The 18253-nt window shown below is 39.3% G+C and overlaps 1 protein-coding gene across 2 annotated transcripts in view; it reads left to right on the forward strand.

The window, feature by feature from the left end:
- The window catches only part of VAPB (VAMP associated protein B and C), a 69823-nt gene that overhangs the window by 40726 nt on the left and 10844 nt on the right, over window positions 1–18253 (forward strand). Inside the window, exons 3-5 of one of the 2 annotated variants that reach the window (XM_069072475.1) lie at window positions 9860–9963; window positions 13068–13148; window positions 14826–15002. The exons of the other annotated variant lie outside the window; for it this stretch is intronic. Of the exons in view, the coding sequence (XP_068928576.1) occupies window positions 9860–9963; window positions 13068–13148; window positions 14826–15002 (362 nt within the window). The remainder of the gene's footprint in view (window positions 1–9859; window positions 9964–13067; window positions 13149–14825; window positions 15003–18253) is intronic. 2 annotated transcript variants of the gene reach the window in all.

Here is an 18253-nt window from a genome sequence, read left to right on the forward strand (position 1 = left end):
GAGAGAGAGAGAGAGAGAGAGAGAGAGAGAGAGAGAGAGAGAGAGTGAGTAAAAAACTTATCTTCTTTCCTAATTCTCCCTTTCCCAACCCTCCCTTACTTTTAGGAGATTGATGTTGTCTGGTTATCCAGCTGGCCTGGGGGACCAGGCTTTGGGAATTCTATAAATCAGTGATGTGATCTGGGGAAGCCAGGCTTCCTAGCTGTCAGGTAGCCACCAGAAACACCGTAAGGACTTCTTCTCAGCTTTCAGATTAACCTGATATTCAAGGGAGCTTACTTAATGGTTCAAGAAAACTCAAGACCTATGATATCATGTTACTTTGAACTCTAGAGTACCTTTCATCGAAAGATTGAAGAGCAGCTGTTGGCATGAGGGGGTCAGTGAGCATTATTTGTTTTGTTTTGTTTTTTAATGATACACATCACAAAATCAGGCAAAATGAGTTTTGTTACCCTGTGAGTGAACCAAGTGTATTAAAATGTGCTGTTAGGTGAAAGTATGATTCTTGACCTTGGCCACTCAGGCCCATAATGAGTAGCATTTGTCTGGCACTTGTAGTGGTGGTGGTTTGGGTGTTTATCCATTCACATCCTGTGTCTTACAGTCTTATGAAATGAAAAGGCCTTAGTTAGGAAGTACAACCATCTCTGAGAAAGCAGTTTTCTCTGTAGAAAGTTAAGCAGCCCTCTCCAATTGGAATAGAAGCCATGACCTTGGCCTCTTCATCCTCACGCCAAGCTTTTAACTCGGATTTGAATTGCATCTCTTTGTGTTTGTGTGTGTGTGTGTGTGTATGTTTATATGTACTTGGAGAGCACTTTCTTTCTGGTTTACCAAGTGCTTGAATACTTTGTCTAGCTTAACCTCATGCAGGGATTACAGGTGTCCCCATTTTATTGGTGAAGGATCAGACTTGGAAAGGTTGGGTGATTTGCCCACATCTTAAATCAAGTGGTTGATTCTAGTCTGAGGCTTTGGACTCCAGGTCGGTTGTTCTTCCCACTATTTTACAGCAGCCTGTATTTTGGGGCCTCGGGAAAATGAGTACAGTCAGGTGGAAATAATGGAAGGAGAGTTTGAGTTTATTTGCCTTTTTCCAAGATCAGATTTGTTACATTCAAAGCAAACAAAACTTTGTAATAATTGCTGGATTGCTAGATAGATGCCCTTTTTCTTCAGCCCATAATAGCCACTATAAAGATGCTTCTCCCTCCTCCCAATAAAAAAAGCACCCTCAAAAAACAGTCTTTTCGAGAGATATTGTGCTATACTGGATTGAGAACTGGCCTGGTAGACCTGGGATCAAGTCTTGTTTCTGACACGGGATTATGTGACCTTGGGCAAGTCACTTCTCCTTTCATTGCCCCCAGGCAGCTGTCTTAAAGACTTTTAAGTTTCCAAAGGCTATGTAGACCTACTTTGGAAGAAGAAACTTCCTCACCTAGGAGTCCCCTGTATCAGTGAAGTCACAGATCCAATGCTTATCTCTATCCACTACTTTTCAAAACATAATATGGGGAAATATTTTTGTGATGGTCTGAGTTTTTAAAATTGTGGTAAGCTATTAGATATAGTTATATAGTATATAACTTTGCTAGTTCAGTGTGAGGGATTCCCCCCACCCCATTCATATTAGAAACCATGTCAGCCAACAGAATAGGTAAAGTGGTAAAATTGTAGTTCTATCAAGAATGCTTACATTTCTTGTAATATGCCAAGTTAAACATATTTTGTAACCTTCACTGAATTTTGATTTCCCCAAAGCAGCCAGTGTTCTGTTATTTGCATTTCAGTTTTACATTTTAGTTGAAAGATGAGAAAGAGAGTAGCTACACTTTATTCTATAATTCCAAGGAGTTAAAAAATTGTTGGTTTGTTTTTTTTTAAGCCTGTCTTTGAAATATGTTTTAAATTTAAACTCAAAGAATTGAAGATGAGCATAGGGCTGTCTTATTTGGCCCTTTAAAATTACATAATTAATATAAAGTTCTCCCAGGCATATCCTGAGGAGGCGAGCAGCAGCTCTTTCTTTCAGAATGATGACTTTGGTCAGTTAGTGTAATTAGAGTGTTATTTGCAGTTTATAATTCATCCTCTTGAGATTTTGCTGACTCCTCTTATTTGGGCTGCTTGGTTCATCTGGAGTGGCCAACTCTGGGCCCTGGCCTTTTATGAGAAGTGCCAGAGATCTGGGTGTGCAAAGCTTTTAGACCACCAGGAATTCATTTGTCAGAAAAAAAAATGCTGATAGTGAAAGTTGAATTTGGGAAGTTTTATCTTTTTCTTGACTACTTTCTTTTTTCTTTATCTTTCCATAGATAAGAGTTTGCTTTGAAGTGTCAGATAAGAGAGAGGGTGGGAAATAGAAGGTTTTCATGCTGTCAGAGAAGGGTAGCCCCACACTGGTGCTTAAAAGGCTTGATAGGACTTTGACCAGAAAAATTCAGCTTAATTGTGCTTTAAAAAAAAAAGTTGCAATGTTTCAGAAGTATTGATTCTGTTTTCCAACAGTGTTATCTAAGCTCTATTAACAAACAGCCAAGAACCAAAAAATAGAATCCCTGAAGTACATGCCCTTTAATCCTAAGAGAATCAGCCCGTCATTCAAAACCTATTTATTTACTCTTATTTTGTGCATAATTTGAATAATTGATTATGTGATTTCCCACCCACTGGCAGATTTGAAAATGAAATAGGCACCTAAAGTGAAAAATGACAAGTGACAGTTTCATATTGAAAAAAAAAACAGAAAAATAATAAATAAACCCTTTAATATTAAGTAATAGCTAAAAAAAATTTAAAAATATTAAGTAGTAGCTGTCTGGGGTCTTTCATATGGGAGCACACAGATTTAACACTTGTTGGAAAGGCTCTGTTGTGTTAATTCTAGAAGACAATAGAGGACATAGGATTCAAGGGTTGGTTTAATATTGGAAGAATTAATTCATATTCCCTCTCTCCCTCCCTCCCTTCCTCCCTCCCTCCCTCCCTCCCTCCAGTAATTGTTTAAATCTATAGTGGGGTGGGGGTGGGAAATCCTGGAAGTTCATAGACTTGCCACAATTTCCATTCATACTTTAAAAGTTTTTACATTGACATCCTTGTGATTCTATTATATGATGTCTACATTTTTATTTCATAAGTATTCTAATTCTGGGAGGGAAATTTGATACCCTACCCTCCTGCTGAGCTACTTGATAAGGTAATCTGTTACTACCAGAAACTGTTCACTTAGAGTGCAGTGTTCACATTCCTGCCCACTTAGAGCCCCGAGGGCTGTAAAAAAGTTTCCCCCTTAAATTGCTAAATCTGACTATGTAGATTATAACATTTGATCATAGAGAGTTTGAACTGAACCTTGGAGACCATCAGGTCTTGTGGTGTTCATTTGTTGTTTTTTAATCAGTTGACATTTTTTTTACTACCAGAGTAGTAAAGTCTGCAAACTTTAAAGACGTATTTGTAGTCCTTGCCAGCTTTTCTTTCCAGCTTTCCCCAATTTCCCTACCCTCAAGCCACTGAGAGCCACAGCCTCTGAAGACAACTGCCATGGAAAATTGGGGGGGGGGGGGGGGGGGCGGGGTGGGTTGGGGGTTTGTTGGGTGTTTTTTTTTTACCTGCCAGAAACATAGTTTGGGAAGCAAAACTGATTTAGCTACAGGATCATAGTTTTAGGGTTGGAGGGGGCTGTAACCCTCTTGTTTTGCAGGTGAGGGAGCTGAGGCTCAGAGAAGTTAGGGACAGTGTCTGCAGTAGTAGAACTAGCTAGGATTAGACCCCAAGTCTCCTAGTTACAAATCCATTGTTTCTTCTTTTGAATCCTCCATAAATTGAGAACAGTGCATTAAAAAAGTCAATACCTGTGTTACCTGTTGTTAGGCAATGAAGGAAAAAAAATTTGATTAGTTTCATGATTTTGTCTGGGCTGGCCCTGGATTTAAGAAAGGGTCCCCTGAGATGAACTGCTTATATGCACTCTTGTGTCATGGTCCCACTGTGTCTCTCCTCTCAACACTGATTGGAAACTCAGCAGCTGGTCTTGGAAAGAGCAAGGAAGAGGGCCTTCTCCAGTAGTAATAGGGATTGACTTTGGAGACCCATGTATGTTTCTAGTACTTGCTTCCAGATTCAAAACCCTCAGAGTTATCTTCACCCTTTCTTCTCCCTTAATTTCATGTCAAATCAGTAATCAGTTCTTGCCAACCTACCTCATCACCAGCCTCTGCTCTAGTTTAGACCCTTGTCACACCTCACCTAGATTATGAAAATAGCCTCTTCCCTGCCTCCATTCTCTTCTTTATAGTCTATTCTTTACACAATAACCAAGTTGATAGTCCTATAACATAGGCCTAAGGCACCATCCCTATGCAAAAGTTTTCAGTGGCTCTTAATTGGCTTTAGGCTAAGATGTACACTGTTTGTCATAAAACCATATATAATTTAGCTCCCACTTTCTGTTCTTTAAAAAAAAAATTTGTTATTCTGAACTTGGCAAATATTGAAAAAATGCACATTTCCATATACAACAAACCAAAAAGAGTCTGTGAGGCTACAAGTCTCCATTTACATGTAGCTTGCATTTCTTCCCAGAATAATATAATTTCAGCACAGTTTCCAAACTGTCTTTCTTGTTTTTATCTTGGTCTGAATCAAGCTCTTTTTCTGTACATTTTTTAAAAAAATTCTTCAAAGATCACTTTTTCTTCTCTGCTGGTCTCTGTCTCTCATATCATTGGTAGTTCCCTACCAGGAAAAAAAATCCTTATAACAAATAGGAATAGTTAAGTAAAACAAATACATATGCTGACCATATCCAGAAATGAATGTCTCAGTCTAGACTCAAGTTGCCACCCTCCCCCCCCCCCCCCAATGTCAGGGGGTAGATAACATCCTCCATACCTTCCTAGCTACATTCTCTATTCCAGTCAAACTGGTCTGTTAGCTGTTTCCTGAATGTGACACTCCATCTCCACCTCCCTGTGGTTTCTCAGAAGTGGTTCCCTATGTCTGCAATAGTCTCCCTTCTCACTTCAGCTGTGTATTGTGAAAGCACAACCGAGGTGTGCTTTTCAATGAATTCCTTTCAATGAATTAATTAAGTGCTTGCTATGTGATAAGCACTGTGCAAGATGGTGGACATACAAATAGAAAATTGAGACAGACCCTGCCCTCGAAAGCTTACATTCCAATGTGTGAGGCCTGCCTTAAGTCTGTCTGTCTGTCTGTCTCTCTCTCTCTCACACATCCACACACTCACTTTATATTACTTAACCTCTCAATGCTCTATGCAGCTCTTTAAGAATATAAGTTGCTCAGGGCAGCTAGGTGTGAATAGAGCACCGGCCCTGGAGTCAGGAGAACCTGAGTTCAAATTTGGCCTCAGACACTTAACACAAAAACTAGCCGTGTGACCTTGGGCAAATCACTTAACCCCAATTGCCCCCTCAAAAAAAAAAAAAAAAAAAAATACATATATATATATATATATATAAATTGCTCAGGTACAGATGGACCTCATCAGTAGTTTCCTCAAGAAATAGGATGAGTTTGGGGCAGCTAGGTGGCTCAGTGAATAGAGCACCGGCCCTGGAGTCAGGAGGACTTGAGTTCAAATGTGGCCTCAGCACTTAACACCAAAACTAGCCATGTGACCTTGGGCAAGTTGCTTAACCCCAATTGCCCTTCAAAAAGCAAAAAAAAGAAATAGGATCATTTTGCTGATTCATTTCTACTACTTTTTGAATGTTTATCTGTCCTGTCTGTGCATCTGCCACTGATCCAGTTGAATTCAGCAAACATTTATTACTCTCTTTTGTGTTCATTAGGTGAACGTTAGATGCTGAGAAGGGGGATGAAAAGATGAGAAATTACAGACCCCTCCTTCAGGGAGCTTGGGTTTTTCTGGAGGAAATATGACATGTGCAGAGTAAAAGTACAAGGCAGAGAAGACAAAGACAAGATTGAGGAAAATTTGAGGAGGGAAAAAAACATTTCCAGCTAAAGATAACAAGTAAGGCTTTTTTCATGGAAGAAATAAATGGTACCTTAGATCAGGTACCATTGAAAGAAGAGGAGAAGTTGGGGAATGGAAGGACAGGCTGCTCATTCCAAGCATTCATGCAGTGGGGAGGAATGGGAGAAGACATTTGGACAACCTGTGTGAAGAGTGCAGTGTGGAGGCAGCGGTTCCACTTGGAGAGGAGCTTGTCCATTATAAGCAGACTGGAGAGAACATGAAGGAAACTAAGACAAAATCAGGCCAGGAAGCGGAGTTAAGAAGAGCGTGGTACCTTGTACGTAGTCATAAAGGTTTATTGAATTGAGTTGGATTGGGACCAGATTATGGAAGTAACTTTATATTCTATCTAATAGGAAGTCACTGGATGTTTATGAGCAAGAGTGTCTGAGTCATACCTATCCATTAAGAACTGAAAATGACAAGGAAAGAATTTTATTTGGGGGTAAATGAGTTCACCTCTATAGCCTATCTATCACTGGGCATAGAAACCTCAGGACCAGGCTCTTGGGATTGGTGCTTAGGTGAGAGATGCTTTGGCTTTCAGTAGTACTTCACTGAAAAGACATCTTCTGACTTGTGGGTGTCGGAAATGACCTTGAGCACATGGGAGTCCTTTCCATTTTGATATGGAAGTGTAGGAGCAAAAAACATACTTAGAAAGTTGTAAGAGCTAAACACCAAGTATGAAGTATTATAGGTCCTTTGTTCCTAAGTGACCTCCTCTCTTAATCAACTGCTTATGCACAGAAAGAAAGTATTTATTCTAGCATTTTGTTTTTTTAGCTGGATTGAAGCTTTCAGGGCTTTATGAAAGGTTTGCTTTCTAATATATTGGTTTCTCCCCTTCTCTTGCTCAACCCTCACCCCCCAAAAAAAGAATACCCAGATTGTCTTGGTATTCTCTTCTCATAAGGTCATTCGTAGCAAAAAGCACTTGAGTGAACGTTGTGAGGAATATACCAAGAGCATTTTTAAAGAATAAGGATTTTTAGTCCACCAACATTCAACAAATATTTAAGCATCTACTATATTTGAGAGTGTTGGGGCCTGGGGGTAGAATGTGTCCTGCCCATGCAGAGCTTTCTAGTCAAATAGGGAGCAAACACACAAATAGATATGTCACATTTTGTATTGAATGAGATGATAATTGTAAAGCACTTAGCACAGTAAGTAGTAAGAGCTACATAAATGTTAACTATTATTAATGTTGTTGCTAAGTGTATTAGGTACAAGAAAAAAGTGATGCATGAGATCTAAGGGGAAAGATCTTTACTGATTTGAAGTGGTTCTAGGAAGGCTTTATATAAGAAGTGGAATTTTGGGTTGGGTTCTAAGAATAATACAAGTGAAGGAGGTTGTGGAGAGAGAGGACATCTCATGGGGAATACTGCGAGCAAAGGCACAGAGGTGGGAGATATTTTCAATTTTAATAGGTTCTAGAGCTGTAAGATCTGCCTAGTGCATTCTCTCCCTTTACAAAATGTTAACAGCTGAGTACCAGAGAGGTTAAGTAACTTACCTAAGACTGCATGCACATAGCTAGCAAATGGAGGAGCTGGAATTTGAACCTAGGCCATTTGACTCCTGGTGGTTTTTTCCCCCTACACTTTCCTGCCCTCATTGTGGAAAAGAACTCTCTGCATCTACAGCAAGTATGAGAGTGACCCACTAAGGCTTGAGTCTCCATCATGTATATAGAAACCAGGTTGTGTGATTCTGTGAAGAAAATAAGGTGAACAGCTATGAAATGTAATTATAGAATTTCAGAAATGACTTTCAAACAAATACACGTGTTAACTACATTATAAGAGTGGTTGTCAATTGGGCTAGCTACAACCTTGCTATGACAGGCTTTTCCTGTGTGTAGTTCTATTTCAGGGGATATCATTTTACCCACAGTATACCCACATTGATGTAATCAACCTTGGTTATCAAATATTGGTTTGGACTGTCTTACTAGACAAGATTTTCTTATGGAAAGACAATTTTCATTACCATGTTTTCTGTCTTCTCTTTTTCATTACCCTGTGACCTGTGTTTAAGATAAAATTTATTGACATAAATCAAGTCTCTTTTCCTAAAAGGTATGATAACATGAACCCAATTACCTTTAATGGAGAAGAGAAATTCCTTTCCGCTCAGTGAGTAATAGAGGCATGTTCCCTGGGTCAAAGTTTCAGAGGGGTGGGAGTGGGGAGTGTGGAAGTATAAGCCTAAGGTAGTATTTTTTATTTTCTTTTTGGTACTTGTTGCTGTTGTTCAGTCATTTCCATCATTTGTGACTCCATTTGGGGTTTTCTTGGCAAAGACACTGGAGTGGTTTATGATTTCCTTCTCCAGATGAGGAAACTGAGGGAAACATAGTTAAATGACTTGCCCCAGGTCAAGCAGCTAGTAAGTGTCTAAAATCAAATTTGAACTCTGGAAGGTGAAGACAATCTACTGTACCACCTAGATGGCCCATTAGTACTCACACTGAAATGAAGTCTATTTTTTGCATTCTTTTGGGAGAAAGAAGTATAATCCAGGCATTTCTTTGTTAGATATCATGAAATTTAAAAATCTGAAATGCTTTTCAAAAGTCCTTATATTTTAACCCACAATCATTCATTTAAAGTTGGAAGAGACCATCCAGGGCCAACTCATCCAACCCCCATCATTTTACTTTTGGAAAAGCCAAGGTTCAGAATTTGTATCTTTCCCATGGTCATCCAGATATGGGTCTTCCTAACTCCAGCTCTGACATACCATGTACTAGATTATGCTACCTTTCTAAGCTGATTGCCCACTTTTTTTGGATGAGGGGAGGCAGGGCAATTGGGGTTAAGTGATTTTCCCAAGGTCACATAGCTATTAAGTGTTATGTGTCCGAGGTCAGATTTGAACTCAGATCCTCCTGACTCCAAGGTTGGTGCTCTATTCATTGCACCACCTAGCCACCCTGATTAACCACTTCTGAAGTTCAAAGGGCAGGAGTGGAATATTCAGGTATTTGAATCTATTTTCTATCTATAAAAAGGTATATTTGTATTTTCAGTCCTTCCTCACCTATTTTGGGTAATTCATATTCGGAAATATGAAATATGACAGCTTAGATTCTAGAAACATCTGGGCCTCCATTTTGCCGTGGGCCCTTCACCTTTCAAAGAAGTAACATGCTATAGTGTCTAGAGCATTGATCTTGAGTGTTTGTGTCCGAGTTCTGATATTTAGCCTGAGCAACTCATCTCATCTTACTGTATTTTAGTTCTGTCACCACACCCATAAGGCAGCCATAATGATACCTATCTACTTCATAGGAATATTTTGAGAAACTGTTAGGAAACTTTCACACCCTGTAGAGATATTATGTGGGGTGTTATTTCCTTAACACTTCTGTCTGTCCCATCATTGTAAGGTGGAAAAATCATATTTACTTCCCTAACCACACAGGATTATTAGGATGCCCAAATTAGATGTATGTAAAAGCATTGTTAAATATTAGGAAGAGATAGAGATTGGATCTGTGATTTCATTGATTTAGGGAACTCACAGTGATTGACTCTTTCTGTAGTGTTGGAGAGTTTCCTATATCACTGAAAAGTTAAAAAAAAAACTTGCTCAGGGTCACTTAGTCAGTATGTGTCAGATATAAGGCTTGAACTAGCCTTTTCTGGTTGTTATGACCAACTCTGTAAAATACTGTGCAAGTGTAGATACTTTGAAAAATTGGTGATTTCATCTCCTAATCTCCCCTTATCTCCACACCCCACCCTCAAAAAAGGTGTATGGGATTCCTTTTTACTATTGTTATTCTTATAAGTCTGATTCAACCTAATGAAATATTTTCTTCCTCAGTGATGCTACAGCCTTTCGATTATGATCCTAATGAGAAAAGTAAACACAAGTTTATGGTTCAATCTATGTTTGCTCCGACTGACACTTCAGATATGGAAGCAGTAGTAAGTACTGAATACCTCTCTCTCTCTCTCTCTCTCTCTCTCTCTCTCTCTCTCTCAGGAAGTAAATAAAAATGCTTGGGCACAGATTTGTGTTTGCATTCTTAAAAAATAAATTAATTAATTAATCAAAAGTCATTTAGGTACGAGTGATATTTATAAAAATCTTTAGATTATTTTTCTGGTGTTTGCTAAAATCTATAATTTGTTATCTACCCCCCCACCCCCAAACAGTATGGGGAGCCCCCATAGATCGTGACAGTTTGAATGGGCTCTTCATTTGTTTTCTCCATCATGCATCTAGGGACCTAGGCCTTTTCACTTTTTATCTCAACCCTCCAATTTTGTTTTTAGTATAACCACATGTTTAACCTGTTTCTCTTGCTCTTTTGATTAAGGATATAGTAGCAAATGACTTCCCAAATGCTATAAATACATGAGGGAAAATGGGATCACGGGTGTTGTAGTCCTAGAGGGATTCCCCTTAAAAAGACATTTACATGATAACTTTACTTTATATTTAAAAGGAATAGCAAATTGTACATAATAGATTTAGAGTTTCATATGTAATCATATTTTTTATTACACTGTATTATGGTGGGGGAAAGAAAGAAAGGAAGGAAGCATCCACAGGGGCTGAGCACATTACCTAATAAAAGACAGACTACCCAAGAGATGAGAAGACACTCACATAGACAGGTGCCATTCTGTCCACATGTTTGGGGGAAAAAAGGAGGGGTGAGGAGTTACAGATAGGGAGATCCTCATTCAAGGGAACAAAATGTAATTGAGGAGGGCAATCCCTTTAGAAGGGGACATCTGGTCACCTTAGGATAAACAGATGCAACAAATTATATGTCCCACAAAGCTTTCAACACTTTACAGCCAGCCAACTAAAAATAGAACTGTGGGTTCATCCAGGGAATGAAGACAGGCTAATTCAGTTATCTACTTGTCATTCACTTAAATTATCCTTCATAAATACATCTATTTATAGATAGATCTATCAGAGCATTATTTTACAAGCTATTCCCACCCACAGCCTACCCTATATGTATCCATATGGCGTTTTCATTCAGACTTTCCTTCATTAAAACGTAGCTGGCCAGCAGAATTCTGGTTTAACCTGTGGTACATTGTAACTAGAAACTTTGGATGGTTTCATGTAGAGATAAATTAAAGAAGAGGTAGTTCCATATTACTTAACCTCTCACTCTCAAATTTGAGGGAGAACTGGATGGTGTTGGTAGAGCTAATAACATAAGAGTTAATAACAAGAGGAACCTTAAATACTTAACCTTTTACCAGTGCATTATTGAAGTTTTTGATTGTTCAGAGTCTTTTCCCTTTTGCTTTGAAATATGTTTTTTCCTGGGGCGGCCAGGTAGCACAGCAAGTAAGAGGCACTGGCTCCAGTGTCAGAATGACCTGGAGATCGAATCCCGGGCTCAGACACTTAGCCCCCACCCAGAAACACCTGGCCGTGTAACCTTGAGCAAGTTACTTAACCCCAATTGCTTAGGGGCAGCCAGGTGGATCAGCGAGTAGGAGCACCAGCTCCAGTGTCGGGATGACCTGGATCAGGTCCGGGCTCAGACACTCAGCACCACACCCAGAAATAACTGGCTGTGTAACCCTGAGCAAGTTACTTAACCCCGATTGCTTAAAAAAAAAAAAGAAATATGTTTTTCCTGACTTAACAAATTGTTTTTTTTTAATCTAGGATTGATAATAAAATGAGTTTTTATTCCCTGAATGTTTCACTAGCAATTAGCAAGAGAGAGAGACCTCAGCCTAGACATGTCCTAAATTATAAGGGGAAAGCAACCTGAAATTTAAGATATTCAGTGAATTATTGTCACCCAAATAGCAGTTTTAACTGATGTAGCAGAAAAGGTCATAGTATAACAAGTAATTTAATTTTGTTTTCCCAACCTGAAGTTCCCATGACAGATTTGGCAGAGGGTTACTTTTGGGCTTGAAATGTATTGATGGAACCCATAGATGCTTCGTTAGCACCAGGAGTTTGAAATGCCTTCTAGGTTAAAGTAGCACAGGACATTTTTTTTTGTAATATAAAATAAATTAAGCCTAATTTCATGCAAAGATTGCTGCACATAATGAATATTTTTTTTTTTATAACACAGAATAGATCTAATATATCTTGACTCTGGGAAGAGGCATAGCCCTTAAATGCCGTTGGCTTGTAAGTTGGTGTATAGTGATTCAGTTCAAAACATATGAAGGGTTAAGAATTAACAGACATTTCTTGCTCTCACCACCTGGTTGTGCTTTGGCTCTTCCAAGCTACCTCTCTGAGGCTTTTTTCCCAAATTCAGCCACAATCACACTTGCTACCTACCAGTATCCTACCTTCTTACCTTAATTATGTACCCATTTCTAGGTATGTCAGCAACCTTCTCTGACACCATCACTGCTGTGGAAGGTGTCCTGCTCTTTCTTGCAAAAGATAGGTCTCTCTTTTCATTCTCCTTTGTTTTACATCTCCCCGGTTTGTATACCCCATACCTGGCCTCTTTCTTCTCTAAAACTCAGGGAAGAGAGTCTTCCCTTCTCTTTTTATCCTAAAATAATTGATCACCAGCATTAAAACTTTTCCACAGAACCCCTCTTTTACATCCCATGAAACATCAGGGTTCTACAGAATACAGTTTGGGAAAACATCCCTAACCAAAGGTGGGAGTTTTCTTCCTTTGGCATAACTAGTTAACAGAGCAAACGAAGGGTAGATGCTACCTATCTCCATAGGTATTAAAGGGTTTACTGCAAACTGTAATTTGAAAAGACATTCTCTTTGCCACTGCAGTCTTTTCCCTATGATTTGTACCCAGTCTCTGAAGGAACATTTTATACTAAATTAGGAAAGTTTTAAGACAGTGAAGCTTTGAGATTTGTGTTTATATTACTATAAATTAATATATATAATTTTATGATTTTTTTAATGCCAACTTTATTATACTGCATTTATTTTTAAAGTCTTCACTTGGGCTTTTATGCATTTTTCTGAAACTGTTATAGGAAGAAAGTCCTAATTCTTTTCCCAGCAGCTTTATGATGTCCTGATTATCAAATTTAAATTGTTTTAGTGGAAGGAGGCAAAACCTGAAGATCTTATGGATTCAAAACTTAGGTGTGTGTTTGAGTTGCCAGCAGAGAACGATAAACCGGTAAGTAGTTTTCTGGAGTTAATGATGGATTAATGTTTCGGGCTGATTCTTGTTCATGTGCTCTGGTTCCCACAAAATTAGGATTTCATTTGGCACATTATTTCCTTCTTCTGGTTGATATTTAAAGAAATTACATTGAAGTCAACAAATAAATGAGATTTTTTGCAAGTCAGCTTTGGAAACGCTTAATTTTTCCTTCTCTCAAGAAACTAGGTTCGACAGGATATTAAGTTATATGTTGAAGTTTATGTAGCGTGGTTAAAACAGTGAATGGAGTAATTTTCTGCCTTGACTGGCAGGGTGGTAAACTGTAAGGGTCTGGTTAGTCATGGTTAGTCACAGAGTGAAGCTGGTAACCACCACTCCTTTCATGCCTTTATCTCAGCTAGATTTTTCTGTCCAAATACCTGCTTTTGAGGCTTGAGATAAGTATATGAATTTCAATAGATGGTTTTGTTTCTTCCATGTCAACACATACTTTTAAAAACATCAAAACTAGTTGATCAGAAATATTAACCCGGTTTCAAGTCCCCTCACCTTCTCAGCTGCCCTACACTTGCCATACTCCGGCTTCTCAGAGTCCTCCCTAAAACGTACCCATCTTAAACAGTATTTTAAACGTACAGAGTAGGAAGCATCATGATACAGTGGAAATTGCACTGGCATGAGTATCAAAAGACCTGGGTTTTAATCCTGCCTCTGACACTGCCTTAACTTGGACAAGTTGCTTAACTTCCCCAGGCCTCCGTTTTCTCATCCATAAAATGAAGAGGTTACACTTGATGGCCTCTGAAGTCCCTTTTAACTGTAGACTTATGATCCTATAATACCACTAGGGGGTAGATGATGGAAGAAGTTAACCTATTTGGAATTATTACCAATTACTGTGTAGAGGTAAGGAGCAGATGTTCCTTAACTTTGTTGCAGTAACAGAGAGTTAAGCCTTTCATCTGTACCACCTTCACTCATGGTATTTCAGTGATCTATTCCTTGAATGAACTCTGTACTTCCTCTTTGCAAGATCATCAACCTACTTCTTGAAACTGCTAATAATTATTTGTTTTTCATCCTTTCAGTAAGCACACTGTACAGGGAGTTTAGGGGACCTGCTAGTCCTTGACCCTGATGCTAACTAATTAACTGTTTGACTTTCAGTGTTCATTTCCCCCTCTGTGAACTTTGATTTTCCTTCATCTGTAAAAGGAGCTGAAACTAGATGACCTCCAAGGTCTCTTCCAGCTCCAAAATTCTGTGCTTCAATAAAATAAATCACCTTCTCTCCAGCCCTGTCCTTTGTCTAATCATTGCCAAGACTTTCTCCAGATTTTTTCCCCCATAATCACTTGTCATCAGTTCTTCCTCAGCTTATACATTTATGGCATCCTAATTTTTTCTATAGCAGGAATTTGATAGTATGATGTACTTTTCCTCCATGCTGTGAAGTATTAGCCTCAGCATGATTTTTCTTCTCTAGTCTTAACTATAATTTCTTGGGTCCAGTTGCCTATAAAATGAATATTGAGATACTGACTGGCAAAAAATGCTACATTAAATGATCCATTTGATACTTTACCACATGGATGAAATTCTACCATGTGCAGCTTTTACTGAGAATTTTGCTTTTTTTTCCCCTCGTCTTTTAGTCTGACAGTTTTTCTCTCATTTACTTTTGAGCAGCATGATGTAGAAATAAATAAAATTATGTCCACAACGGCAACAAAGACAGAATCATCTGTTATGTCTAAATCTATAAGTTCTTCTTTGGATGATACTGAAGCTAAGAAAGTAATGGAAGAATGTAAAAGGCTGCAAGTAGAAGTTCAGAGGTTACAGGAGGAAAACAAACAATTTAAGGTAAAAGAGGGTTTTCTGACGTTCTCCTAGCGGGTGAGCACAGACCTTCTCTGGCTTTGGAACATACAGGGAACAGTTGTTCACTTCAGTCAATGTTAACTGAATGCCTGTGATGGGCAAGGTAGGGGATTGGGGGTGGGGCACGGGGTTTCAGATATTAAATCAGACACATTCCTTGCCCTAAAGGAATGTCCGGTCTCTTTGAGGGGAGGAGATGTGGGATGAGACAGATAATGGTCTAAAAGTCCTCTTAGAAAGGCGGCACATACTTTGGAAAGGATGCTGGATTTGAAGCAAATCTCACTCCTACCATTTGCTGCCAGTGTAACTTTGGGCAAGTCCCTTAACCTCCCTGGGCCTCAGTTTCCCTATGTACAGTGAGGGTGTTGGATTAACTGGCCTCTAAGGTCCTCATTAGCTCTAAATTGATTCTCTTAGATATGTGACACAGTGCTAGAAGAGCCCACCTGAGAGAAATATCATCTCTTCTGGCAGGGGGAAGTGTTACTGCCCAGCCCAGTGGGAGAGCACACTGTATAGTCAATATTCAACAGTGTTGAAGCCTTTCAGACACGGAAATCTTTCAACCAAAGTTTTGTGCAGGATGTTTCTAACTAAACATCTCAGACTGAGTATTGTTGAAGAAATGATATGGGTTTTTTTTTAAGTCACAATATTAAAATCTTGTTCTTGGTTTCCAGACACATAACAGTTTCTGGTTTCATGCATGTTTTCCTTTTTGGCACAGTTCTCGCCATTGGGGACTCCCTGCATTCATCTCAGGGCCAGGAAGAAGGGGCTGGCGTCTTAGCTTTCTCTCTCAGACTGCTGCCCTCCTCCTCTGTAGTCCTTCCTCCACTGACATCCACACGGCTCATCTACACCATCCTCTTCCATGTCCTTGTTGTTGTCATCGCTGTTGTTGGGGCACCTACTTCCAGGCCCCTTCCTTCGCTTTCATAATGGTTTTTGTCACCTGATGCATGGTTTTCCCTCCTCTTTCCCCTACATCATGAATAGGGACTTCATTATCCATGTTCATGTGTCATGTAAACACCCAAACTGCATAACTCCTTGACCTCTTCAAATCCAAGAACCTCCTTCTCCACCACACTTTAGCCTGGTTTCATGAGTATTCTCCAGCTCTCAGAGTTGCCCAACTTCAGTTCCTACTGTTTGACCACAACATTGTACCTTTCAACCTCTTTCTTTCCCTTACTCTGACTTAAACTGCTGTTTGTCTTCTTATGACTTCCAGGCCCTAGATCCTCATTCTGTCTGTGTATCATCTCTGTTCTGGCTTCAATAGCCTCTAATACTTCTACTTGATCACACAATTTGCCTCTTTAATGACTTCAGTTTCATTAAAATGCCTTTCCCCATTGAACTTCTGCTGTTTATGTCCTGCTAATAACATTTAAACCCAAATAAAACTTTCCATGTAGTTTATCTGTTCCTGCTTCCTAACTACTGGACAAAGTTAAAAATTGAGCTCAGAGAGTGGCCCCTCTAACACCCCAGTAAAGTTTGTTGTATAACCTCAGCTGGGATGTCAAATATTTCCATACAACTTTTGAATTAATGTTTCTCTCAACTACCTGAATCATTCTCCAAGCAGTTGTTCTTTTAACTTGTTCCCTCTTTCCTCAGCCCCTCCTGCTTAGTTGACTATAGGAGACCTAACCTCTTATTGTACTTCACCAAAAAAAATTGAGTCTGTCTTAGAAGATTGAGTCCTGCCTTAATAGTCCTTCCTTAATTCCTCAAAATTTGCCCAGATCATCACCTCTTCTCTGTTTACCTCCTTTTTCAGGGAGAGAAGCATTCTTATTTATCACTAAGGCTCATTCCCTTCTCTGAACCTTTGATTCCACATCCCTTAGGATCTTGTTCAAGCTGTTATCCACTTTCATGCATCTCCAGTTTCTCCCTTTGTACTAAAACCTTCCCATCTTACTATAAATATGGTCGGGTCTCCCCAGGCCTAACAAAGACTTCCCTTTACCCTTCTGTCCTGTCCTTTTCTATCACTATCTTCCCCCAAGAGCTAAACTTCTTGAAAAAAGTTGCTTATATGTTGGCTCCATGTCTGTGCCATCCGCTCTGTCATCAGCTCTTTGCAGTCTGGCTACCAGCCCACCACTCTACTGAAACTTTTTTCAATGGTTTTCAAGTCTTTAATTCCATTGACATTTTTTCCCATCATCCTCCTGAACTTATTTGTAGCTTCAACACTGCTGACCATCCTTGCTTCTTGATACTCTTTCTTGCTTTGCTTTTTCCTTTCTTGAGGAGGTAGCATAGTTAGTGTATAGAATGTTAGCTTTAGAGTCAAAAAACCTGATTTCAAATTCTGTCTTAGACACTTTAACATCTGTGTGACATTTAAGCCTGAACAGCTGTTTCCTCAGTTGTCCAGTGAGGGCAATCATACTTTTACTTTGTTCACAGAATTTTCATGAGGCTCAAGTGAGATACTAATTGTGTGTGTGTGTGTGTGTGTGTGTGTGTGTGTATGCATGCATCTATCTGTCTGTAGCATTTTGCAAACTTCAAAGTACTCTATAAATATCGTCTCTATTTCAGAGGCATTTTATGTTTTGTTTCTCCTACTTTTTCAACAATTCTTTTTCTAACTTCTCTATTACTTTCTTTTCCTAACCCCTTAAAGTATTTATTTCCAAATTTCTGCCCATGTCTCCTTTCTCTTGTCTCTTTAAATTCTGTTCCTCGGTGATCTTATCTACTCCTACATGGTTTCCACAAATATATCACCACAGATTATTCACTCTGAGATTTATTTCAGCCACATATATCCAGTTGCTTAGAGGACCTGTATCTACCTAAAATGCCCCACCAATACATCAAACTCAACATATCTAAAACTAAACTTTTTTTTTTTTGCCAGAATCCCTCATGTGTCTCTCCCTTTCTATTACAACAAATCCTACCCTAACTTAAGCTTTCTTTAATACTCTTCTGAACTATGCTGCAAGGGCCTCCTAATAGGTCTTTTCATCTCCATTCATTCTTGTATTCTCTCTCTCCCTCTCCCTCCCTCCTACTTCTCTCTGTCTTTCTCTCCTTCCCCCCTCCCTTTCTCTCTCTCTCTCTCTCTCTCTCTCTCTCTCTCTCTCTCTCTCTCTCTCTCTCTCTCTCTCTCTCTCTCTCTCCCTCTCCCTCTCCCTCTCCCTCTCCCTCTCCCTCTCCCTCCCTCTTCCTCTCCCTCTCTCTCTCTCCCTCTCCCTCTC

This window comes from Petaurus breviceps, unplaced genomic scaffold (assembly GCF_028583685.1).
Source record: "Petaurus breviceps papuanus isolate PSGF00001 unplaced genomic scaffold, PetGlider_PUasm1.0 90847, whole genome shotgun sequence".
Classification (NCBI taxonomy): Eukaryota; Metazoa; Chordata; class Mammalia; order Diprotodontia; family Petauridae; genus Petaurus; species Petaurus breviceps.